The sequence below is a fragment of the Sapajus apella genome, unplaced genomic scaffold, assembly GCF_009761245.1.
Source record: "Sapajus apella isolate SASKATOON/1434 unplaced genomic scaffold, GSC_monkey_1.0 scaffold4, whole genome shotgun sequence".
NCBI lineage: Eukaryota > Metazoa > Chordata > Mammalia > Primates > Cebidae > Sapajus > Sapajus apella.
The window spans coordinates 16,993,982-17,021,015 of record NW_022436944.1 but is presented as its reverse complement, the minus strand read 5'-3'; the positions used below and the strand labels follow the sequence as shown (position 1 = coordinate 17,021,015).

The 27,034-nt window shown below is 45.1% G+C and overlaps 1 protein-coding gene across 7 annotated transcripts in view; it reads left to right on the top strand.

Annotated features, from left to right (window-relative positions):
* Positions 1–561: 561 nt before the first annotated feature.
* MED12L (mediator complex subunit 12L) overlaps positions 562–27,034 on the top strand; it is a 363,897-nt gene continuing 337,424 nt past the window's right edge. For 6 of the 7 annotated variants that reach the window (XM_032263096.1, XM_032263086.1, XM_032263074.1 and 3 more), the window contains exons 1-2: positions 947–1,213; positions 2,057–2,280. In XM_032263096.1, coding sequence (XP_032118987.1) covers positions 2,182–2,280 — 99 coding nt within the window. In that variant the 5' untranslated portion in view covers positions 947–1,213; positions 2,057–2,181. Of the gene's footprint in view, positions 692–946; positions 1,214–2,056; positions 2,281–27,034 lie in introns of those variants that run through there. The other variant, XM_032263069.1, reaches the window with a different exon arrangement.

Here is a 27,034-nt window from a genome sequence, read left to right as displayed (position 1 = left end):
TTAGCCTCTACCACATTACCATCACTTCAACTCCTTCTTTCTTCCCCTTTGCTTAAACGTCAACAGAGGTAAGTCGATGCTGAGATTCAACCAGCATTTCCAGAGCACCTACTACGTATCAAAGGCTTGTGGTTAGAATCTGCCTGTACCGTCTTACAGAGAGGAGAGGGAAGGCCGAGAATGCCTGAAGCCGTGGAGAACGTGCCATTAGGCAATGGCAGGTTAGGAACCCAGTCCCTCCAAGTCCAAGTCAGGGAAAATAGGTCAGAAACTTGGAATCAGTGGTGGGTTCAATTCCGACTAGTTTCGTGGCTTTCGGCAAGTCAGTAGACCTCTCTGAGCTGGCTCAATTTCTCCATCCATAAAAAGGGTACAGTAAGACTGTGGAAGGTTGTTGTAAGGACCAGAGATTCTGTCAAGATCCTGGCACTTATCGAAGGCTCCATAAATGGCAGCCATCATTCTTGGCCAAGTGCGGGCACATTCTCCCGGGCACGCCTCCCGAGAGGTCCCTCAGGACAGGCCGAGCCCGCCTCCGCGGCTCCGGTCTCGCAGAGCTCGCGGCAGGTGGCTCGGCATCTTGGTGCCCGCACCCCGAAGAGAGCGAGGAGCCAGGGCGGGTTGGATGACCAAGGTCTGCCCTGGAAGATCACCACCCCCACCCCCCGCCCCTTCCACGCTCTCGGTGCAGGTGAGGTTTTCGGCCCAGGCCACGGGGACAGCGACCTCTGAGGAGGTCGAGGCGGAAGGCGCAGCTGGGGGCCTGGAGCCAGGCTCCTGAGGGCGCTCCCGCCTTCGCCCTGGTTCACCCCAGGGCCGGCCTCGGCGCCGGAGCCCGCGGGCTGCGCGCTCTGCGGCTGCGAAAACCCGGAGAGGCGGATTGGAGCGCGCTCACCGCGCTCGCAGCCAACTCCTCCGCGGTCCGGCCGCCGAGCTGGGCATGCTCAGTGCGGACGCCGCGCCGCCGTCCGCCAACTCGGAAGCTCGCGCTCCCCGGCCGTGGGGGCGAGAACGCCGGCGGTGAGCCGGCGTCGCTCGCCGCCCCCAGACAGTGGCAAACTTCGCGGCGTCCCCGGAGCTCGTCCCGGCGAGGCAGATACCTCACAAATAAAATCAAATCCAATTCCCCCATCCTAACCCGAATAATGGAGGCTGCGGCGGCCGGAGTGACCCCGCCGCCGCCAACCCCTGCCCGCTAGCCGCGGACCAACAGGTAAACTGTTGGGGGTGGGGGGTGGAAGGGAAGAGGAGCTGGGGCCGGGGAGAGGCGGCGGGCTGGAGGAGCCCGAGACGCCTGCGAGCTGGCTGCCCCCGTCGGCGCTCACAGACATCGCTCCTCACCCCGTTCCTCAGCCCCTGGAGGGACAGCAAAGGGTTAAGTCGGCCCCGCGCCACCGTGAGCACGGCCCCCTCCAGCCGCGGCGACCGCCAGCAGCGCGCCTCGGCGCCTGCCCGAAGCCGCTGAGGGGACCGGAGCCGCGGATGCGCCACCGGAGCCTGGCGGGCGTCTAGGAGGCACCGGCCGCTTCCCACCGGCCGCATCCCTGCGTCTCGCGCCCCCTCCAGGTCTCCCTCCTCTGCACCGGCCGGGTCCGCGCCCAGGTGGCGGAGTCTGCGGGGCGCGTGGCGGCGGGGGAAGGGTCCCTGCAGGGTAAGAGAGGCGGGGGCGGTCCGCTCCGCAGGGGAGGAGGGCCACCCTCGCCTTGGGCGAGCACTTGAGACACCAGCCTAGGCGCCAAGAAAAGTTTTTTTTTTTTCCCCCCAGTGCCCCACCCCCACCCAATCCTGCGCCCAGCTGGGGTGGGTTTGGGTCCATTGGTGAAAAAAGTCACACGTTCCCATCAGCTGCTCCTCCCCCTGGGGACTGGGTGTGGGGGAGCGCAGGAGGTAGGCGCCGCGGAGGACCCTGCCGACCTCGAGCCCCTCCGCCGCCGCCGCGGGAGCAGTGCGTCCCCGGGCTCGAGCGCAGTCGAGTGCCCGCCGGAGGCTGTCCCTATCAGTGCGTGTTTGCTGCCGGGCAGCGGCAGCATCCAACCTGCTTTATTCCTGCCTGCAGCGCCACAGCGAGCGAGCGAGGAGGGGGAGAGAGGGAGTCTGTCTGCAAAGTGCTGCTCCCTGGTGCTCAGAGGCGGCTGCTCCAGCTCCAACTCTCATTCATTTCGCCGGATAACATGAGAGATCATGGCCGCCTTCGGGCTTCTCAGCTATGAGCAGAGACCGCTGAAGCGCCCCCGGCTCGGGCCGCCCGACGTCTACCCACAGGACCCCAAGCAGAAGGAGGTAAGGGCGCCGGCGGCCTCCCAGGTAACCGGGGCCGCCCTCTGCAGCGCTGACCCGGGGCCAAGTTGGCCCAGCGGGCATCGCCGGCGCTGCGGGGGAAGAGGTCAGGGAGGGGGATGAGAGAAGGGGGACGGGCTGGGGGGCTGGGCGACCCCCAGGCGGCGGAGATCGTGCGGCTGTCAGTCCTCGCGCTCCACTGGGGCGCTCGCTCTCCCTGTGCCGGTCGCCCGTTGCCTGGCCTTGCACGGGGCCACCGGGCGCTTCTCCGGCTTCTTCCCTGCAGAAACCCTGCCCGCTCTCACCCGCTTCTGCCTGCTTTATTTTTCTTCCTGCCGCTTCGGCAAATCCTCTTAAACTTTTTGAAAAATGTTGGACTGCAGTGCATCCTACACTGAGGTCTTGCGTTTTGCGTCCGCTGGCCAGGGACGAAGGTGGGGGGAGCTTTTCAAATTTTCCAGTTTGGAATGGAAGTCGTTTTTATCGAAGTGATAAACATTTAGCTCTCGGAATATACGTCTGTATCCCTTCTCCCCTTTACAAATTAAAATTAAGGAGAAACACCGATTTTCATCCCGAGAGGCAATTGGCTTAATTGCTGGAGACTGTTTTGTATATGTACAGGCAAGTTACCTTGGGAGGGAATAGGAGCCAGGATTGCTTATTTCTTTGAATGAAATTAATTGGAGAAACGTTGACTCTTGCACCAGGTACACTAGCTTCAATGGCTAGGGTAACCACGGCATTTTGTAGCTATGTATGTGTTTGTCAGGAGTTAAGTAATTATGTAACAAGTCTCCAGTTATAATGATCACCTTTGGCTACACCATTTGCCCAGGGACTTGCCTTTTTTTTTTTGATCACCTGCTCGCCAGCTATGCTTTTTGGGTTTGCCAGCTGCAGCCCACCCATCTTGTGTTTTCTTCCGCTAAACGCGAACTGACCACATTTCAAAACTTATCTTTCTGAGAATCTAAAAACCTTCCATTAAAAGTTTGTGCGTCCACTGATAGCACAGAAGGGGCCTTGTAAAGCAGGCAAGGAGGGGTCCTTATTAATTCCTTTTGATAAATGTGTCTGTTTCATTAGTAGAGTAAGTGCTTGTTCTGGCTAAACTGTCTTGCTTATAACGTGTCTGAGAAGTAAGGAACAGCAACTCCTTTTAGACGTTTAGCACACTAAATATACTCGAGCATCGGTGGAGTCACACAGATGAAAGCTGGGAAGGTTTTACAGGTGGTTTCCAGCACCAGCTTCGCAGGATGGTAGGAGTTTGAGAAGATTTCGCGGATTTTTCCCCCACCTGTTACCCCAGTCTTCTAATCCAACTTAGAATGAAGTTAATGGTTAAGGACTGGAAATACTAGAGAGGCTGAGGATCAGTGTAAACTTAATAACTTAAAAATTATTTGGAGGAAATTCTTAGAGTTTTGATAGAGACAGGGACATTTCGTTGATCTTTATCATCTCATAATTAATGTCTTACTGTGCCTTTCCAGAGGGCAGCATAATTGATAGCATGATGGCTTGGGACGCTGTGTTTGCTTATTTAGCATTTGTTCCTCAGGCCAACGCTCATTTCAGGATTGGGGTCTCTGCGATTCTGGAAGGAGTAGTTTTGGATTTCAGGGTCTCACAACATTTTATGGAGTTGTAAAACTGGAAGCGACCTTAGGGACTACTTTTTATAACTTTCTTTGGAAGAAGTGAAACAGGCCTAGGGAAGCTTGACTGGTTTAACAAAGGTGTATGGGAGAATAAGCAGAGGAGTTGTACCACGAAAACAGTATTTATGTCAAAATGAATACTGCTTTGAGGATGATTTATGGGACATTATGTTCTGATGTTATCCCCTTTTCCAAGGCAGCCAATGTTTTATCTCAAGTAGAGAGTCAGAGTTATGTGTGGCTGTAGCCAAATTTGGGTACAATATGGAACAGGTGCTTGGCTGTTCTTGGGTAGTTGGTGAGTAGCCTAAGCTTTAGTTATTTATGTACTACCTCCCTCAAGATTTACCCTACCCTGTACCACCTGTACTTTTATTTTAAAGTTTTCTTTAATTTTTAAGAAACCCTGTGTTTCCTGGGCAATAATACACATGGAGTCATGGTTTTATTACAATATATGTATATATAAAATTTATATCAAATCATGTATACATACTATTTTAAATCCATTTGATATTAGATGCATAGACACATATATGATTATACATGTTAAAATGAGACCATTACTATTAACACTTTAAAAGTTCTTCTCTGTAACTAAAACAACAGTTGTGTTCCATTAGAGATATGTGTAGTGGGAAATGCTGATTTAATGGAGGAAGTGTGGGCTTCCAAGTTGGGCCGACCTGGATTTAGGGGTTTTGTTTTTTTTTTTTTTTTTTTTTTTTCAATTGTGTGGCCTAGGCAAGTTGCATAACCTCTCGTTTGCAAATTAGTCTGATTGTACGCTTCAGAAAAAATTTCAAACCAACATTTGTATGAGAAAAGCCCTCCTCCTAGTAGAAGTTATTCTTGTCACCATAAATATAATTTTTATCGTTGTTAACCTGTGGTAGTGGTGTTTCAGAAAGGGCCCCAGCAGATAGGGTGGAACCCATGAATGAAGACCCATGTGGAGAATTAGGGCGGTTGAGGTTGCGGGGATATGGAAGCTTTAACTCGCTTGATGGATTGGTTATATTTATTTGAGAGCTTGCTGTGCATCAGCATCCTATAGGACTTCATTATATATTATAATACATTGCCTTCTGCAAACAAACTGTCCTCGAGCTTTTAAGGCAGGGAATCAGAAAACTGGCAGTCATCCTTGAGACCCCCTCCTCGCTTACACCCCATTCATCCATCAGCATCCATCCATCCATCAGCACATCCTGTTCAGTTCCAAAATGTATTTCCAATCCTCCCAGTTTCACCAATATTCTTGGCCTCCCTTCTGGCTTCAGGATGACTTCTCTGCCCCGGGGTTTCTGCATATTCTATTCTGGTCTTTCTACCTGGACATCTGTCTGTCTAGCTATCCCCTCACACTCAGCATTCCACTCAGCTCTTCTCACCTTATCCTGTAGTTAGGTAGGCTCTGGAGCCAGTCTGCTTGGGTTGGGATTCTGGCTGTCCTGATCCCGGGTGATCTGATGGTGCTGGTCTGGGGCCTCACTTCGAGAACCCTGACCCAAAAGGAAGGCATCCAGTTCTCCAGGGGCTACAGCATTCTGCTTAACATGCCCCTTATTCTCCCTGTACTTCATTTTCCTTCCATATAGATTGAAAGTGATAATACTACTTAACCCATAGCGCTGTTGGAAGATTACCTGGATAATATACGTAAAAAGCACTTAGAATAGAATCTGCCATAGATTGAGCCCCTATATGTTTGCTGTCATGAACTACTGTCAGCCCTGCCTCTTCATCATTCAAGTCTCAGGCTTTTCTGGTATGTCATTTATAATTATATACTTATTTGCATCCTGCCATCTCCCCCTAATATGTCAGTTTCATGAGATCTGTTTTGGTATAGCTGAAGTACCTGCCACAATTAGTTCCTAGAATGCTGAGGGTCCAACTGGAACATGAGTAAAGGAGGGATGAATAAATTAGAAAGGGAAGTCTGGTAACAGACGGGTGTTGGGGAAAGTCAAGGTTAAAGCTTAAAGTATCGTTTGCATCTGTCTGCCTTGGAGCCTAGGTTAAGGCTGAAAGTAAAATTCAGCCCCAGAAGTAGGAAGGAAGAGTAGGTTTACTCTGGAATAAAAGAGGCTGAAACATTTGAAGAGTAAATATATGCAGAAAATCAAATTAGTTAGAAAAATGGGTTGGGGCAATAGTGAGATTTCCAGGAATCAGGAGCTGTAGAGCCCCACCAGTAGAGACTTCCAGGAAGAATGGCCTGGTGTGGAGTGTAGGGGCTGCCCAAAGATACACACAGCATGACTTAGGAGAGTTGATGGTGATGGTGGTATCTGCCTGTGGATATCCCAGAGTGGTAGTTCTTCAACTTCTGACGACATTCCGATTGCCTTGAGGGCTTGTTAAAACAGATTGCTGGGTCTCTAAGATTCAGTAGGTCTGAGGTCAGGAATTGCATTGGTGACAAGATCTGATGGTGTTGGTGTAGGGTCTCACTTCGAGGACCCTGACCTAAAGGGAAGGCATCCAGTTCTGCAGGGGCTAGAGCATTCTCCTTAACACTGGCTGGGTTAGACTTCTGCATATGGCTGAAGTTGCAGTAATTTGTTTTAACAGCCAACCCAGCCAAAATTTTGTGTGCTTGTTCCAGAATTTGTGCCTTCTCTTAGTTCAGATCTAAGGGAATGGGCCAGAAAATCTCAGTCCCCCTCCAGTGTCTTTTTCTATTACACTGAAATAAAATGCAAACCCTTTTCCTTGGCCTTCAAGGCCCTACCAGTTTGGCCCTTGTTCACCTCTACAATAATTTCCTGCAGCCAAACAGCTTGGCTTTGAGTTCTGGCTCCCCCACGTACTGCCTGTTTGACTCAGCTTCCTCAACCATGGAATGAGGTTTGTATTTGATCCAACTTCATAGGGTTGCTGGGAGGAGAAAATGAGCTAGTGTGTGCAAAGTGTGTGGAACCGTGCTTGTCACACAGGCAGCACTCAGCACAGGTCAGCTGCTATTAGCTGATCCCTTCTTAAAGGATCCTGGGGGCCTCCTGTTGTACTTACAGTAACAGCCACAAGACCTTGCCCTTCAAGATCTGGCCCCGAGTCACTCCTTCCAACTTGCTCTCCCTTCTTTTTATGTGCTGGGACCACAGGCTGCCTCTCTCCTTCCAACAGGCCTAGCTTCTTTGTGTCTAGAGTCCTGTCCCTTGCTCCCTGCAGCAGTTTTATTTCCTGTCATTTGGTTCTTAGCTCAGAAACTCCCCCACAGGGAGGCCTTCCTTGCAGCCCCTCTTCCCTCATCCTTGCCTGTTCATTTCCCTGCGTTAATATGTTTTGTAGCGCTTGTCACTGTCTGAAACACAATTATTAGGATGCTTATTCTTCTCTCCATGGCCTGCCTTCCAACTGGAATTCAAGCTGCACAAGAGCAGAGGCTTGTCTGTGGTGTTCACATCCGTGAACAGCCTAGTGCCTGGGAGTGGACTAGGTGCTCAGTAAATACTTCACGAAGAAATTAATAAATGCAGAAATAACTATTAATGAGCAATTGTGAGTATTTATAACATTTAACTGTCCCAATGCTTGTTTTATTTTGGTAACTCCTGTTAATTGTTAGCATCAAAAACTCTTAAACACATAAATGCCTGTTTTACAGGCAGCTAGGGAAGTGGAGTGGGGAGGCAGAAATTTTGTTTCTTCAAAAGGGGAAAATGTTGATAAAGTTTTCTGGGAAGAAAGGACAGCTTGACCGGTTGCCTGGGGGACCAAAAGAGGAGGCAAGGGAGATATTTGATTTCAGAAAGCTCCTCACCTGACACTAATTGGCTGGCTGCAAGGCATTGCTACAGACCTCCCAGAATCCCGGTGTTCAGGGAGGGACTAATGTTTGTGTTTAACTCATGCCTCAGGTGACTCTTAGGAGAGGAACAGTTTAGGAAGCACTGGTTGGGAGGTTCTACTGTTTTCAGCTGCTCACAGTTTGCTATCCAAACTCTATGGCCAGGGAAGAGGAACTCAGCTGGTTGTCATTTTTCAGGGTCTGCCAACATCTGCAGCTGAATGTGAAAGATGCTTGTTAAAAATGCACATAAACACTTTGGGAGACCAAGGCCGGAGGACGGCTTGAAATTAGGAATTTGAGGCCAGCCTAGGCAACATAGTGAGACCCCCATCTCTACAAAAAATTTAAAAAGCCAGGTTTGGTAGTACACCCCTGTGGTCCCAGCTACTAGGGAGGCCAAAGTGGGAGGATCACTTGAGCCCAGGAGGTTGAGGCTGCAGTGAGCTGTGATCTTGCCACTATACTCCAGCTTGTGCCAGGGTATCACAGAGTGATACCCTGTCTTTTAAAAAATGCTGATAAAGTGGCCCACCTCTACCCTAGACCTGCTGAATCAGAATTCTGGGAAGGAAATTCAGAAATTTGCATTTTAAACAAATTTTAAGCTTTGTAGGTGATTCTGAAACATGTCAAGCTTGAAAACCTTTGCTTTAGTTTTCTATCCTTTAATAGAGAACATTGTGAACTGGTCTCCCCCTTATTCCTATGTGCTGCCCACTATTTGATGTATTAGAATCTCTTAGGCAAATACTGTTTGAACACCTTCTGGTACTAAACAGTGAGAATGAGTTTAGTTACTTTCCTCCTTGAAGTTCTAATAACCATGGTTCCCAACATAGGCTTGTTTTCTGTCGCTGTACACAGTTTACAGCAGAGGAGAGTTTTACCCCTTGGTCTTAAAATAGGTATAGCTCCCTCCTGAGTGTACTTGGCTAAACTGGGGTATTAGTGAGTGGGTCTTGCTTTGTCGCATGAAGCCATTCTTTGAACTAATCAGGGTTGTGGGATTTTATTTGACTGTGTCTCAGGGTTCTCAGGTGGGCTTTTTGGGGACTCCTGAAAGGCTGTCAATTAGGGGTATAGCCACTGTCCTTTAGCCTGTCAGATATTTCCCTTAGACATCTGAGGACGTGAAATGTGATCCTTTAAGAGGCTGGAGGACCACACCGTGAGGTCTGGAAGGGAAACTGCATTGGATGAGCACGAGGTAGGAGAGGATGAGGATGCACAAAGAGTTGAAGGATTCTAGTTGAACCAGTTAGCTGTGCCATCTGCAGGTGTGTGCCCGTGTGTGCACATGCATATATGCACTGGTGTATGAAGACAAAGCTCCTCGTTAGTATAGTGGTGAGTTAAAGAAAAAAGAGAAGCAGAAGTAGAAGCTTAGAGTAAGTGAAACTTGGAAACTACAGGAATTGTGACATATTTCTTCTGCAGCTCTCCTTTGATGAGGTTCTGTGAACACCATTCTCAGGGCTTCTAGACTAGGCAGAGATTGGAGAAGTTGGAGGGATCCACAAGAATGAATATGATGAAAGGTGTTAAAATGTCAAGTCTCTTGAGCAGTGAAGAAATGGGTGATTGGCTTAGCTTGGAGAAAAGCTGACTTGAGAATCTGAGAAAAACCAGGTGGATGGAGGAAATCCAAGGGAAATGCAGAGGGGAGGCTCTTATCTCCTACATACTCCTCCCCTAAAAAGGGAATATGGAAACACTTGGACTTTTAATTATCTTTAAATAATTTCTAAAGCTGCTTGTTGGTGACAAGGGAATTAACAATGCTGTTCCCTTTTTCTCTTAGAAAATGTATATATGTAAAGAACAATGTCATTAAGTTATACAATAGCGTAATTTTGACTTAAAAATATATATACAAAATCCAGAAGGATTACCACTCACATGCAAATGGTCATCTCTGGGGGATAGGATTAAGGATTATTCTTATTTTCTTCTTTGTACTAATTTGTATTCCAAGCTGTAACAACAGATATGTACTACTTTTGTCATTGGAGGAAGTACATTAAAGAATAATTATTAGGTAGCTAATTTACAGAAATGGGTTTCTGTTAGTTCCAAGCCAACCTAGAGCCCCTTTAGGTGATGTGTAGGCAGAGGAATCTCATAGGGTATACATATAGGCACTTATGTACCTGTGATCTGTCAACAGCTGGATAGGATTGGAGTTAGGACTGTTAGGTGATCATTCCACTTGCACTGCGTGATATAGGGCAGCATGGTCATTTTCTTCACCTATAAGCTGCAGAGAATAGTACCTGATCATATTGAACATTTTACATGTGAAACAGCATTGTAAACTTAACTTTTTAATCAAATGTAAGGTATAAATTCAGTGACCTGCAGCAGGAGCAGGTTTATACCAGCCGATTGTTGGAATTTCATTAGATGGTTGATACCATGTTAGTAGCTTGAAATTGGCGGTACAATTCAATAGTAGGAGTATTTACACCAAGGAAATTGGCAAATGCTACAAAATGAGGACTTAATTACATTAAAAAAAATTGAGACAGGGTCTTGCTCTGTCACCCAGGTTGGAGTGCAGTAGCACGATCTTGGCTCACTGCAACCTCTGCCCCCCCTCCCCGGTTCAAGCGATTCTCCTGCTTCAGCCTCCTGAGTAACTGGGATTACAGGCGCATGCCACAATGCCCAGCTAATTTTTGTATTTTTAGTCGAGATGGGGTTTTGCCACATTTGCCAGGCTGGTCTCAAACTCCTGACCTCAGGTGAGCCACTGCTCCCAGCCGACTTCCTTTTCATTCTAAGCTGGTTAACATTTACCAGCCTACCACTGGGTATAATTTTATAGGTGGCAGACACTTTGTTGGCTAATTCACCATCATTATTATCCTGCTTTTCCCTTGCCTGCTTCTCACTAAAAACTTTTTTTTTCCTTTTTTTTTTAAAACCAGATCCTAGCAGGTCTCAGTGGTGCATACCTATAATCCCAGCTACTCTGGGGGCTGAGGTGGAGAATCACTTGAGCCTAGGAGTTCAGTATTACCCTGGGCAACATAGTGAGAGGCAGCTTCAAAAGAAAGCCAGATTCTCACTTTCCTAGTTTCCCTTGCATGTTGAGATAAGCATATAACTTAACTCTGGCCCAAAAAATTTAATGAAAATCTGGACTTCGGGAAAATAATTTTTTCCTGTCTGATAACAGTACAGACACCAAATGTCATCTCCTGGATACCTGAAGATGCCTTGGTTTTCTGTCTTTGGAAAGGTAATAAAAGCACATGATAGCCGGAGCTGGGGCAACCATCTTTTGACCTTGAGGCAACAAGCCTATGGAGAAAAGACAACATGAGGAGTCAGTTGAGCAGCTTTATGAAATTGATGGGCTGCTGAACTGACCTTGGGACCACTTCTCCCTGGACTTCTTGTTAAGTAAACAATACATAGCTATCCACATGATTTAAGCCATGGTTGGAGCATTAGTCAATTTCATCTAGCCATGTAATGTTGTCAGGGTACTTCTTGTTTATATTTTGGTACCCTTGAATAATTGAAGCATGAGGGCAACCCCCCCATACCCTCCTTTTTTTTTCTCTCAGATTGCACATTCCAAGAACTCTCATGCTCTTTGGCTTCATGAAGAATATACAGCAAGAGACAAAGAACACTGCCATCTTGTCCAGTGCATTTTGACCTGGTCCTATCAGAAATGGAGGGGGAACTGAACAGCGGCCTCCTTTATTTATTTCAGTTTCTGGTAGAAAGCGTTTTGGTGAGAAGGGAGGGAGAACGCTGTTCTGTTTTGCTTGGAGAGAGAGATTCTGTAGGTTTGCCATTTTCTGGGAAAGCCATGCATGTTTGTAGCTAGAAGGGAACTTTGAGGTGGATTGTTCTAACCTTCTCATTCAATACAAAAGGAAATTGAATCCCAGGCAGGTTAAAGTGACTTGTCAAAGCAGATCTGGGCCAAGCACTTGTGTGCGCTGATTTGTTCTTGCAACTTTACTTGGCCTGCTCTCTGTAAACAGCCTCCCCTTCTGGTAAACACCCTCACGTTGCCCTGGCAATGAGAATCACTCTGCATTTTAGGGCACCCAGTGCCTCTGTGAGAGCTGGGAACTGTTCAGCTCACCATTAGATCTTCTCAGAGCTCGCCAGATCTTGTGTGGTGTTTCCTGGGCAGGGGGAAGAATACTTCAGAAACTCATGCACTTTTGTCTTGTATTTTTTGGTGGAAGGTTCCCAGCCCTATCTGCAGCCTCTGGGGATAGCTCTGGCATTGGCATTTGTGGGCTGTGTGTGCTGGTGGTCATTTCTACCCAGTTTCACTTTCTTTTTTCTTTTCTTTTTTTTTTTTTTTTTTTTTTTTTTTTGAGACGGAGCCTTTCTCTGTCACCAGCCTGGAGGGCAGTGGTGTGATGTCAGTTCTCTGCAACCTCCACCTCCTGGGTTCAAGCAATTCTTCTGCCTCAGCCTCCTGAGTAGCTGAGACTACAGGTGTGTACCATCACGCCCAGCTAATTTTTGTATTTTTAGTAGAGATGGGGTTTCCCCATGTCAGCCAGGATGGTCTCCATCTCTTGACCTCGTGATCCGCCCACCTCGGCCTCCCAAAGTCCTGGGATTACAGGTGTGATCCACTATGCACGGCCTTCACCTAGCTTCACTTTCTTGGTTGAGATACCCTCTTATTTATGGGTAGCTCTCTTGAGAGAGACACATACAAGCAGTACCAGTTGCCCAGTTCCAGGAAGCAACATGTACATGACATTCTATATAAACGGATCTTTCATAGTTGTACAATGTTGTGACCCTGAAGAGGAGAAAAATATTAGCCATTGGATTTTATTTTCCATGTTTTGCATGAAATCTTACTATAAATATTCATGACAAATAAATTCAGTCATTCAACAAATGTGATTGGCTCTTTGTCAGCTATGGCACTAGGAGGACGGGACCAAAGACTTCTATCTCCTACTATGTCCCTGACTTCCAACATAGTGCCTGGCCTACACCTAGAACTCAAAAATTTCTTTTATGAATGCATATAAGAATACACAAATGCTAAGAGCATTAGATACAGTCCTGGTTCCCCAGGCCTTCAGTCTAGAGTAGTGGATTTCAACTGGCGAGGCGTGGGGGTGCATTTTATTTCTCCTCAGGATGCTGGCAGTGTCTGGAGACATTTTGGGTTGTTACAAGTGGGTGTGTGTCCTGCTACTTGCATCTAGTGGGTAGAAGCCAGGGATGCTGCTAATGTTTACCAATGCATCAAACAGCCCCCTACGCCAAAGGCTTAGGGTAGTTCCAGGGTTGAGAAACGGTAGTCTAGAGGGAGTGAAGGACCTGTAAATGCGGAGCTCAATGTTTCATATATTCTTTGAGAGGAAGGTACAAAGTGCTGTGGAAACCAGAGGAGAGGGAGTGACCCATTTTTTTTTTTTTTTTTGACAGGATTGATAGAGAAGGAGATTTTTGAATCTGGAACTTGGAGGGTGTGTAGGAGTGGATGGGGTTGAGGATAGGGAAGATGATTAATTCCAGGACGAAGGAGCAGCACAAGCAAAGTGTCACAAGACAAAAGGATGTGGGTGTGCCTGGGGCTGTGGGCCTGTTGCATGGTGTGAGGTGTCTTTAAGAGGAGAGCTGGGTTGGTGTGGAAAAGGTGGGATGCAGTCATGGGGTCTTTACTTTGTGGAGGCTTTTGGATGTTATGGTGGAGGCAGTGAGCCACCATTCAAGGGTGATAAGGGAATGAGATTTCAGATGACTGAGGGTTGCAGTTTCAGTGCCTGTGAAGGTCACAGTGAGGCGGAGGGATTGCCTAGCTAGGTGGTCCCTGATATTCAGAACTGGAAGTGGGTGATTGGTTTCCTGTGGCTGCAATAACAAATAACCACAAACTGGGTGGCTTAAACCAACATTCATGCATCCCCTCGCAGTTCAAGAGGCCAGAAATCTGAAAACTGGGTGTTGGCAGGGCCACACTCCTTCTGAAGGCTCTAGGAGGAGACTCCTTCCTTGCCTCTTCCACCCTGCGGTGCCTCCAGGTGTTCACGGGTTTCTTTGACTTGTGACCACACATGACTAATTTTTGCCTCCATCTTTACATAGTCTTCTCCACTGGCTGTTTTCCTCTTGGTGTCTCTTATAAGGACACTTGTCATTGGATTTAGGGCCCACCCAGATAATCTACTATGATCCCATCCTTAATTACTTCCGCAGAGACCCTTTTTCCAAATGAGGTCACATTAACAGGTTGTGGGATTTGATGTGAATATCTTTTAGGGAGTGTGTTTTGGTCTATGGGATTGGGAGGGTTGGGAAGAACGAGGAGGGGTGTATTAGCCTGTTTTTACACTGCTGATAAAAAGACATACCTGAGACTGGGTAATTTAAAAAGAGGTTTAATGGACTCACAGTTCCATGTGGCTGGGGAGGCTTCACAATCATGGTGGAAGGCGAAAGGCACGCCACGCAAGAGAGAATGAGAGCCAAGTGAAAGGGGAAACCCCTTATAAAATCATCAGATCTCGTGAGGCTTATTCACAATTATGAGAATGGTATGGGGGAAACCACCCCCGATTCAGTTATCTCCCACCAGGCCCCTCCCACAACACATGGGGATTATGGGAGCTACAATTCAAGATGAGATTTGGGTGGGGAAACAGCCAAACAGTATCAAGAGGTGAATTTATGAGAAACGTTACTCGGATGGCAGAATCAATAAGGTGGATATGTGAAGTAAGACGAAGGGGCCCAAGAATTTACCAACACTTTTAAGCCAGTGGTTTCCAGACTTTCTGCTCTTGGGAATGCTTTGCAGTCTTAAACATTGAGGATCTTATAAAGCTTTTATTTACGTAAGTTACATCTCTCAATATTTACTGTGTTAGAAATTAAAACGGAGAAATTTATGTATTAATTCATTAAAAAATCATAGTCAACCAATTTCATGTTAAACTGTGTTTTTTTTTTTTAATGGAAAATAACTTTTTCCTAAATAATAAAAAAAGTGAAAAAAAGAGTGGTATTATTTTACATTTTTACAAATCTCTTTAATGTCCAGATTTTTGTATCTAGTTCTGTATTCAGTCTGTTTCAAGTCATTGTTTTGGTTGAAGAATATGAAAAAAATCTGGCCTTTCATAGACAAATAGTTGAAATGTTCTCGAGAACCCAGAGGTTGTTTAGACTGTTGGATAGGTAGATCAGTGGTGGTCCATAAACTAACATACCATAGAGAACAAAGTAATTTGTTTAACTGTTTTCCAAGGATGGGGTGGGGGGGGGAGGGAGAGAATGAGTTCATTTTTGAATGTTTTCAGTTTGAGGAGCCCTTGGGGAGTCCAGGTTGAAGTGTATAGTAGTGGAAGCTAGAGGTCTGGATTTGGGTGTGATGTATTCATAAATAATTGAAGTCATGGGTGTGATTACCTGTTGAGAGTGTGCAAAGATATGGACGATCTGGATGACCTGGAGAGATGGAACTTTCTAGGGATGGACTTCCTGGACTCTGTCAGGGCATCTCTGAGGAGGGCAGTTGATAGGGAATTATGGGTGCAGATACTAAGTGACCCAAAGAGACAGTTAACATCCGGTGAGGCTCCAGCTCCATTTGCCTCGTTTTAGTTTCTGTTGATCTGATTTTCAGTCTGAGCAAAGACTCAACTGGCCCTGAGGCAGGGGATTGAGGACCCAACGGAAGTGATAGCTTTGAACATGTTATAAATCCCCTCCTCTTAGAAAGGAGGGGAGACATAATTGACACAGGGCTCCACACTGACCTTGAATTTTCTACAGGCATTTCCAGAGTCAGTTTGAATGTGCCAAGATTTCACTCAGTAAGAATAACTCAGCCTTCAGCCCACATCCAATGTGGCACAGATCAGCTGTGCAACTGCCTCCTTGTCAATTAAAATTTGGTAGAATTTACTGCTTTCCTTTTCCAGCCATTTCATTCATGGATAATCTAATGAGATTGTTGAGATTTCAACTATTTAAGGCATTGGCAGGAGTGAAGAACTAATAAAAATGTATTTTGTTTGAAGTGTTGTTGGAATTTTTTGCTAAGATGCTAGTTTACTTAAAGGTATGGAAAATCTATAAAAACTGTGGCCAAGGCAGTGCGAAATAATTTATCATTCTCCTGAGTTCTGCAAGGTAAATTAATATTGACATTGCTTAGGTTCTTCTTCTTTTAAAATAAAGCTTCACACAGTCCTGTTAACAGTATGGAAAATATTTTTGGGGTCAGAGTTGTTTTTGCTCTGGTCAGTTTCAGACTAAATGTAAACTCCCTCTTGAAAAAGATTTGTTAGGAATTGGAGACACTATTTACATTTCTACTAATCACTTGAATCTGCTTTTAAGCTATTAACTAATCAAAATGTTTTTGAAATTATATTTTCATTTACTTAGTACTTGATATGTGTCTTCTACTGTGTTAGGTGATATGGAGGTGTAGAAAAGAAATAGAAGCCTCCTATCTGCCTCCTCTAGAAATGTGCTTCTCAAAATAACTGTGGCAAAGAATCAGTTTTTAGAAAAATTAATTTTCAATCTGTTGTAGACTAATATGATAAAAATGAATTACTAGAAAAATGAAATGCTGCTTGAATGTAGTGGTAATGTCAAATTGCTATAAAAGTTTCCCAATAATCTCAGTTTTTGCACATTTTTCATGTTGAGGACCAGTGACAGTGTCAGACCACACTCCAGGTGGTAGCACTGCTCTTGAAGTTAATGTTGGTTTGCTGACCCACATAAAACAATTTTTATTTATTTTATTTTATTTGAGATGGAGTCTCACTCTGTCACATGGGCTGGAGTGCAGTGGCGTGAGCTTGGCTCACTGCAACCTCTATCTACTGGGTTCAAGCAGTTCTCCTGCCTCAAGCCTCCTGAGTAGCTGGGATTACAGGTGCCCGCTGCCACACCTGGCTAATTTTTGTATTTTTAGTAGAGAAAAGATTTCACCATCTTGGCCAGGCTGGTCTTGAACTCCTAACCTTGTGATCCACCTGCCTCGGCCTCCCAAAGTGCTGGGATTACAGGCATCAGCCACCGTGCTCAGCCATAAAACAGTTTTTACAATGACTAATGCATTAGTTTTTATTTATTTGAAAATTGATGAATAAGATATACATTAAGTAGATTGTACGAAGTGCCACATCACATTATAATAACCACTATTTTTTGTGTTGGTTATTCTGAGTGCTTTAGGTGTTTGGTTTTATGCCAGCTTCACAATACCTATGAGGTGGGCATTATTATCTCTTGCTGACAAATGAAGAAGCTGAGGCACAGGGAAGTACTTAACTTGCCCAAGGTCATTGAGCAGCATAGTGATGTTGCCCAAGGTCATTGAGCAGCATAGTGATGGAGTTGCACTCCTTAAGCTCATGCTGTAACCATCCTGCTCTGTTTATATAGTGAGCCTAAGAATGCTATGTGACTTCAGAAAAGAGAGGGTTGGATACATGGAAGTTGCACTGGCCAATGTAGGGTCTTGAGAGGCAGGACCTGAATGGGTGGGACATGCTGTACCTTCTCATAAAAAAAAGCTGGAAGGGAAGGGGAGGGGGGCGGTTTCTCCACATATCAGGCCTGGTGGAGCATCTGCTGGAGCCCTAGCAGGTTGGGGGGTGGGGGTTGGTGGTGAACTCATATGGTTCTGCTGTCAGATTTATCTCACTACCTCATGCTTAATAAATCCAGTGTGGGAGAGAATGGAGTCAGGGAGCCTGGGAGGAAGACGACTCTAGTAACAAAAGCGTGAAGTAAAAAGAGCCAGAGTGATCAGGGCTTTAAATAGGACTGGAGAAGCATTGGCAGTTGGTGACAGATTGGTCAAAGGAAAGGAAGAGAGGAGAATAGACAATGCTCATATTTCTTGGGACACTGTTCAGCTAGGATAGTAGGTCCTGTTGCTTGAGGACCTCAGAGTGACACAGTTTTGTACTCAGTCTTCAGTGATGGGACAGGCATTTGTATTCCTTGGGTGCTGAATTGGAATAAATACTCAGACTCCCAGACTCCCACCCACCCTATGACGATAACTTTTTTTTTTTTTTTTTTTGAGAAGGGGTTTCCCTCTTTTTTTCCCGACTGGAGTTCAGTAGTGTGATCTCGGCACACTGCAACCTCCACCTCCCGGGCTCAAGCACTTCTCCTGCCTCAGCCTCCTGCAGGTGTGAGCTACCACACCCGGCTAATTTTTGTATTCTTAGTAGAGACAGGGTTTCACCATGTTGGCCAAGCTGGGCTCTAACACCTGACCTCAGGTGATCTGCTCTCCTGGCCTCCAAAAGTGCTGGTATTACAGGCGTGTGCTGCCACGCCCGGCCTCCCTGTGACTTCTAATTGGCATTAACTAGTTTACTTGAAGGTCTTATTATTAAAAGGGACCTTGTAGCTTTGGTTTATACTGCTTGTCTTGTGCTTTAAATCTCCCTTTAACATCTGTTATTGATCTCCTTGTGGGCTGCTCGGGGGATGGTTAATCACCAGATTTGCTTGGAGCTTGGTGGAGGTGCACATGAGTAAGCCCCTTGAAAATAAAAAGAGTGGAGGCTGAGAGGCACTAATAGAGGTCAACTGTTTAGACTAGGTTTTCTGAGGTTTACCAGGGGAAATTTGTTTCCTTGACTCAAAATTAAATGTTTAGCTCCTCTGTTTCTGAGCAAATTGGCCTAAAACTAATGAACAAAATTGCCACCACCAAGAACAAAAAAAGAGACATTTCCATTCTCTTTTTCCTTTTTCTCAAGCAAGAAGAAGAAGGATGTTCTGTAGTGAACACAGCTCACTGCAACCTCAACCTCCTGGGCTCAAGCACCCCTTCCACCTTTGCCTCCTAAGTAGCTGGGACCATGCTGGCTATTTTTTTTTTATTTTTTTTTTTTTTTTTTTTTTTTTTTGAGACGGAGTTTTGCTGTTGTTACCCAGGCTGGAGTGCAATGGCGCGATCTCGGCTCACCGCAACCTCCGTCTCCTGGGTTCAGGCAATTCTCCTGCCTCAGCCTCCTGAGTAGCTGGGATTACAGGCACGCACCACCATGCCCAGCTGATTTTTTGTATTTTTAGTAGAGATGGGGTTTCACCATGTTGACCAGGATGGTCTCGATCTCTTGACCTCGTGATCCACCCGCCTCGGCCTCCCAAAGTGCTGGGATTACAGGCTTGAGCCACCACGCCCGGCCCATGCTGGCTATTTTTAATATATGTTATTTTTTATAGAGACAGGGTCTCACTGTGTTGCCCAGGCTGGTCTTGAATTCCTGGGCTCAAGTGATTATCCAGCCTGGGCCTCCCAAAGTGTTGGGATTATAGGTGTGAGACACTGCCCCTGACTCTGTTGTTATTTTTCATGTATTTGCAATATGTTTGGTGGGAATCATTCTTTTGTCTCCCACAACATGGCTTCCTGCAGATGGTTGCTGAATGTGGGGTCAGAGACAGAATTGAGGTGGGAAAGAAGGATAAAGGAAAGAAACTACATTATGGGTAAGTGTAAGTCAATTAACTGAACTCCAGAGGGCAGAAACCATGGCTTATGTTTGTGTTCTCTGCCCTCAGATTACCTAGCACATTAGCTTGTTAAATACTCTGTGAAAAATGATTTAAAGGAAAAATTTGTTATGTAAAATTGCAGTGCAAGAACTATGTGGCATACCTTAGCAATAAAGGTTCTAAAGAGAAAACTATCATTTGAGGCTGCCTTAAATATAATTCTGGGCAGCATAAACTAGCAAATACCTTAAGTCTTCTTTCTTGCTTTATGAATATGCAAATCTAAAAGTTCAAGTATTTTTCTCCTGCAGTTTCCTAGATTTTTTTTCTGAGAGCGACATCCAGGTGTTTGATATCAGAGGGTGATATGCATTTGAATGTGATTCGAATATGAATTAATTAATGGGATACAATTATTTAGATAAGAGTAGAGTAAATGCTAAGTATGTATATTTAGATATAATTGGAATCAGAGGCTCTCTCCCACTTTTAAATGAGGGAGGAGGAACTGCCTGTCTCACTAGGACACTTCTGGGTAGGATGAAGGAGGTTGTCATGGGAAATTGGCACTTCTGAGAGCTGTGTGCTCAACACATCATTCATGGTGGACATTTCCATCCAAATTGAATTTACTGAGTAGTCACGTGCTCAGTTTGGGCCATATGTGCTGGTCATACAAAAGATTGTAATTATAATAGTGATGGTGATACCATTTTAAAATTACTTAGTGTGTGTGCCAGTTACTGTATTGATTGTATCACAAGTGATTTTTATTTATTCTTTACAGTAGACCTGAGGTAGGTGGGGTGATCTCCATTTCACGGAAGAGAAAGGGAGACGGGATTCCAGTTTAAGTTTGTTGGAATCACAGTGTGCTCTCCTCAAAGATTTCACTGTGTGGGAGAGCACATAGGACCTATTTGGGGCTTGAATCTCATATGGCCACCTAACCATCCATTTTGCTTCTCACCTCTCAGCCTCAGTTTCTTACCCTATAAAACGGGACACATCCTACCTAAGCCACTTGGCTGTTAAGAATATGGCCATGAATGCTGTTTAAATGTGAGGGAGTGGTATTATTGCCGTGATTTTTTCTTTTTGCCTGTTCCAGGTACAGATGTTAAGATAGTATTTGCTGTTTTGTGTTGAGCTCATATCCTTTTGGTTTCATTGGTCCCCACAGTTAGTGATTGTTGGCCTGCAGGTGTGATTTGGATGGGGATAAATCCTAACAGCAGTATAGGTGACAGTGGATGTAAAGAGCTGACTTTCATATGTGGCTTTGATGGAAATGTGGCTCTGGTATAAGAAGGGTTGGGGCAGGGGAAGGACAGGGTGGCCTTTTAGGGAAGTCCTGCCTCTCCTAAGTCAGTCAGGCCCCTACCACTGGCCCTCTTCAGGAGGCTGGTATTAATGCTTTCTCTTGTAAATATTTTGTCTGCAATAGGGAATTCTTTCCCAGCCTCCATCTTTTAAAAAAACTTCTCAAACAAGTTGGGCATGGTGGCTCACGCCTGTAATCCCAGCACTTTCGGAGGCCGAGGCAGGTGGATCACCTGAGGTCAGGAGTTTGAGACCAGTCTGGCCAACATGGTGAAATCCTGTCTCTACTAAAAATACAAAACTTAGCCGGGCGTGGTGGCACGTGCCTGTAATTCCAGCTACTTGGGAGGCTGAGGCAGGAGAATCACTTTAACCTGGGAGGTGGAGGTTGCAGTGAGCATGAAACTGTCTCAAAAAACCCAAAAAACAACCTTCTCAAACACCTATTAAGTATCATGTCAATATGGGAAATCCAAATAGAAATCAGTCTCCATTGCTGTGAAGTATGTGGCCGAGCTGTCTGCTTATCCGGAGCCTTGGTGAAGCTGCTTTTCTTGGCCATTGTAGACTCTGCAGTAATGGTCCCCTTGCTGCTGCTAAATGGCCCAGTTTTAGGGGTCAGTCTTGCCATGAGGAAGAGCAGAGCCTGCCCTCCCCTACCTGTATGCTTTCATTTCTTAGAGCTGCTGTAACAAAGTATCAAACACTGAGTGGCTTAAAACAATGCATATGTATTCTCTCATGGTTTTGGAGGCCACAAGCTTGAAATCAATGTATGGCAGGGCCATCCTCCCTCTGAAGCCTCTAGGGCAGGACCCTTCCTTGCTTCCTCCAGCTGCTAGCTACAGGTGTTTCTTGGCTATGGCAGCCTAACTCCAATCTCTGCCTCTGTCTGCGCATTACTGTCTTCTCCCTGTGTCCATCCCTTCTCATATGTGGACATTAGGAGCCACTCTAATTCAGCATGACTATCTTAACTTAGCTATATCTGCAGAAAACCTATTCCCAAAGAAGATACCATGCACAGGTGCAGGAGTTAGGATGCTTTGAGGGACCCAGTTCCACCCATCACAGTGTGGCTCCAGGGCCTCTCTCCAGATCCTCCTCCGCACATCCTCCTGGGTTGGTCTGGTAGTAGCTATTGCCTTTTGCGGTCTGGTTGGCAGGTCATCCTCTCCTCTTTTCTCAGGGTCTTCAACGTATCTGCCATCTCTCTCTCTTCCTGTTAGCCTCAACTGCTTTCTTCGCTGCTTTCTTTCTGGTGTTATTAAAACACACACCAAGCTCTCACATCTTAGATCTCCTTCTACACTAGACCCCATTTTCGCATCTCTCCTTTTTCTCCAGATTTCCAGAAGCATCTGATGTACTCACTGTCTTCCTCACCTCCCACTTCTTCCTCTGCTCCTTCCAGTCTGGCTCTGCCCTCATCGTCTGCTGAGACACCCCTCTTAGGTCGCCTGGGATGGCCACGTTCCCTGCAGCACTTGATTCTGTTGCTCCCTCCCTTTGGGAAGCAGTTTCTTCCCTCAACTTCTGAGGTAAAACACTCCTGGTTTCCTTCTCTCCTCTCTGGCCACACTGTCTCAGTCTCCTTTGAAGCCTTATCCTCATCTAACAAGCTTTTAAGTCAATACCAGATTATCCCCGGGGTCTGTCCTAGGTCCTGGTGTTTTCTCACTTGACCTTCTCTCTGGGTGATCCCAGCCATCCCCAGGCTTCAGGCACTAGCCATATGCAGACAACTCATAACTTTATGACTCCAGCCTAGACTTCTTTGCACTCTACACCTGTATAGCTGAGTGCCTACTAGAAACATTTTGTCTGTGTATCTGATGCCTCAAACTTATGATTTTTATAACTGAACTTGTGATCTGCTCCCCTTCCTCTGCAAAAATCCCCCAACTTGGCTGTACCCTTTCTTAGGAGATCTACCATCCTAAAAGTCTAGGACATCCTTGACAACCTTGTTTTTGTTATTCCATTCAAGAAGTCAGTGTAAATCCTGTTGGGTTTCCCTTCTAAATATCCCTCCATTTCTTCCTTTTCTTTATCTCTACCATCTTGGATATTCCAACTCTTATGAGAGCCTGGTAGCTGGGTCCCAATCCCCTTACCTCAGCTTCCTCTGACCCTACTCTGGTCAGTTATCCATACTGCAGTTCTATTCAAGTCAGATAATGTCACCTTCTGATTTTTTTTTTTTTTTTTTTAAAGACAGGGTCTTGCTATATTGGCCAGGTTAATCTGAAATTCCTTGTCTCAAGCAGTCTTCCTGCCTCAGCCTCCCAAAGTACTGGGATTACAGGCATGAGCCACCATGCCTGGCTTAATGCCACCTTCTTGCTTAAAACCTTTATTGTTGGGCCTGGCATGGTGCTTCACACCTGTAATCCCAGCACTCTGGGAGGCCAAGGTGGGTGGATTGTCTGAGCTCAAGAGTTTGAGACCAGCCTGGGCAACATGGTGAAAGCTTGTCTCTACTAAAATACAAAAAATAGCTGGGCGTGGTGGCAAGTGCCTGTAGTCCTAGCTACTCAGGAGGCTGAGGCAGGAGAATTGCTTGAACCTGGAAGGCGGAGGTTGCAGAGTGAGACTCCATCTTAAAAACAAAAACCTTTACTGTTTTTATAATAAAGAGTAAAGACAGAAGTTCTTTACTTAGTCCACAGACCCTGCATAGTCTCTCCCCCAACTCCTGCTGCATCATTCTTAACTTTTTTTTTGTGATGGAGTCTTGCTCTGTTGCCCAGGCTGGAATGCCATGGCACAATCTTGACTCACTGCAGCTTCCACCTCCTGGGTTCAAGCAATTCTCTGCCTTAGCCTCCTGAGTAGCTGGGATTACAGGCACCTGCCACCATGCCTGGTTAATTTTTGTATTTTTAGTAGAGATGGGGTTTCACCATCTTGGCCTGGCTGGTTTTGGACTCCTGACCTCATGATCCACCCACTTTGGCCTCCCAAAGTGCTGGGATTACAGGTGTGAGCCACCTGTGCCCAGCTTATTCTTATATTTTACAGCTGCATTCCCCTTCCTGCTCCTGCTATGACAGCATTCTTACTTTAATTTTCCCAACCCTGAAGACTTTATCCATGCCCATCCTCTGTCTTTCCTCTTGTTAGGCACACAGGCACCAATGAATGTTATGCCTTCCTGATGAATTGACCTTTTTATCATTATGACTTGTTCCTCTTTATCTCTGATAATACTTTTCATCTTGAAGTCTCCTATATCTGATATTAATATAGCTACTTCAGCTCTTTTATATTTATTGTTTGGATGGTAAATATCTTTTCCATCCATTTACTAGCAACTTTTCTGTCTCTATATTTAAAGTATATCTTTATATTGAAAGCATAGTTGGGCTCTACTTTTTCACTCATTCTGACAATTCCAGTCTTTTAATTGGAGTCTTAGTCCATGAATATTTTATTAGCATATAATGTGATTATTGATATGGTTGGCTTTGGGTCTACCATTTCACTAGTTGTTTTCTGTGTCTACAGCTTTTTTTTTTTTTTTTTTGATTGTAAGACTATTTTAAAAACAGCTTTTGTTGACTAATTGCATTTTAGTTATACTTATTTGTGTTGTTTTTTGGAGTGGTTGTTCTAGGAATTACAATCTACACCCCAACTATTCATAAGCTCCTTAGGTTTAATATTGTATCACTTCATGCAAAATGTCAGAACCTTATCACTGTAAGGGCTATTCTCTTGAAGTTAACTCCTACTTTGCAGTCAGAGCTCAAGTCAAAGATCACTTTTTTCTTGTCTAACTCTCCAGACTAGTTTAAGCCACTATTACTTGCTTTCTGAGCAGGCATTTTGGGGTATTTATAACACTTGCAGTTTGCTTACTGTGGAATCCCCAGTACTTAGCAGAGTCTACACAGACTCTGCATAATTATTTGTTAATTGAATGAAGGACAGGGAGCAAGCCCTGAGCTGTGGCATGAAAAATATAAAATATTTTTTAATAATATAGTTCAGGGGATGGGAATGGCATGATGTAAGGTGTAGACATTGAAACGACAGTATATGTGGGGTGGCATATAATAAAGTAGATTAAATGAAAGTTAAAATAGAAAACAGCTATAATAACAATCGCCACCATTTATAGGACATTTAATAATGGACCAGGCACTGTGCTAAACTCTGCACATTTAATCTTATGTAACCTCAGTCCTGTGAGTTATTTCTGTCTCCTTTCAAACAAAGCCACCAAGATGCAGAAGGATCAGGTACCTCAGTCTCAATCGTAGGTAAGGCTATGGATTCAAATGCAGATCCAAGTGACTCTGAGACTTAGAATGGAAGCCAGACTGGAGTACTGGGCTTGACTGTTTAAGGCTTTTAATGCCAGTCCTAGGTAACTGTGTTTTGATTCGGGGCCAGAGATAAGTGGGGAGAAGCCCAGAGATGTTACTGAGGGTTTGTAGACAGTTATGCTAGATGCTGCTTTATTCCCTTCTCAGGGGAAAAAGAGCAGAAAGCCTTCTCTGATGCTTTTGGATAGGGGAGTGCAGAATAGAAAACTGTTTCAGGAAGATCCATCCAGGACCAGTAGGCATGCTGGACAGAAGTGAAATGTGTACGGAGCAGTAGCCAGATCCTCTGTAACAGCTGCCTCAGTCAGAGTGGGCGCTGTAGTATTTTAAAGGAAGGAATAAAGGTGTGAGATATGTTTTGGGAGAAGTATGGGTAGGTCTGGTTAATCATGAGGTATGAGGAGTAAAAGATTCTTCCCTTATCTTCTGGGTCTTTTGTAGCTGCTAACTGTAGGTATTGCCTGATCACAATTAAATGTATCTGTCATGGGCATTATCATAGCCCAGTTTCACAAACAGACATCTTTGGGGGTCTGAGAGAATGTTCTTTTTGTGGGAGGGGTGGACAAGGTTGGGAAATATGGCTATAAAACCATGAAAAATTTTTTGTTGCCGGGCGCGGTGGCTCATGCCTGTAATCCCAGCACTTTGGGAGGCCGAGGCGGGTGGATCATAAGGTCAAGAGATCGAGACCATCCTGGTCAACATGGTGAAACCCCGTCTCTACTAAAAACACAAAAAATTAGCTGGGCGTGGTGGCACGTGCCTGTAATCCCAGCTACTCAGGAGGCTGAGGCAGGAGAATTGCCTGAACCCAGGAGGCGGAGGTTGCAGTGAGCTGAGATCGCGCCATTGCACTCCAGCCTGGGTAACAAGAGTGAAACTCTGTCTCAAAAAAAAAAAAAAAAAGAAAAGAAAAATTTTTTGTTTGTTCTGAGTAAGACTTGTGCTAATCCAGCCTTCCTGACTAGCACATAGAGGGATCTTTTTCTACTTCTGTGGTATTCTCATCCCTGGTGGAAATTTCTGTCCAATCATTGAACCGTCATGGAACTAGTTTGCTAGATGTTACTAGGTGACTGAGAAAATTGGGAGTTTCTGTGCATGTTCTGTGTGATAGATGGTGATGCTGGAGGAGGTTGTGAATGTCTGTAATATGTATTTGTGTGCATTATCTGCCCTTGAGATGACCGTTGAAAATTGTGTTAAACTGAGGTTTTTTTTTTTTCCTTGAGTGAGAAAGAGTTTAAAAAATTCCCAAACCAGCATCAAAATGTTTTCACTTTCCCAGTGAAACATTTCACTGAAATTAAAAGATTGCTTTGAAAGTGATCCAAAATATAAGATCATTCTCTGAAGTTCAAGGTAAATGCATGAGATTTATGAATGCATTTGGAGGTTACCCAAAGTATCGAAGGTCTGATTTTTGTTACCAGTGTAGAATACAAAAATACAGCATGAACGCAGGTCTTTCATATATTAGCATGGACTATTTTCTAGGCTTTGGTTTCTGTTTCTCTCTGTGTGCCTGTCTCCCTAGAATTGCTTTAAAGCTTGTGATTTTAGTTGAAACCAGTGACGAGGTGTGAGAGTTCTCCTTTCTCTCTGTTTGGATTACTTTGTTGTAAACCTGTTGAAATCCATGTGCACAGTGGTTTGGTGCACTGCTACTCTGGACCGCTTGGTGAGGAGTGTGAATTTACATTCTCAGCTGGCATTGTCTCTTGGCTTAGTAAATACTTGATCTTGGATGTGTGTGTACAACTGTTTTGTCCTAGGTGCTGCTAATGTTAAACATATTTAAAAGTATCTCTGCATTCATGGTCTCCTCTCCTTCCTAATGGTTACTAAAAGTGCTTTTTCTCTTACTCTGCATGTTGTACAATGGGAAGATGTTCAACCTTACGAGTCCTTTTATTGGAAAAGGTTCAGTACTGCTGATCTGGTTCCCAGAGCACAATCCTGAGAATGAGATCTTGACTAACTGTTGTGTGTGCCTGAAGTTTTGGGATCTTAGTTGCCCCACCTTTGCAGATGGACAGAGTAGTTGCTGGAAGTTCTGTCCTAAGAATTGTTGGCTAGATATAGCTGAACAAGCTTAAATCTCTGTAAGGAAAGGCATTGTAAGAATTTTGGTGGCT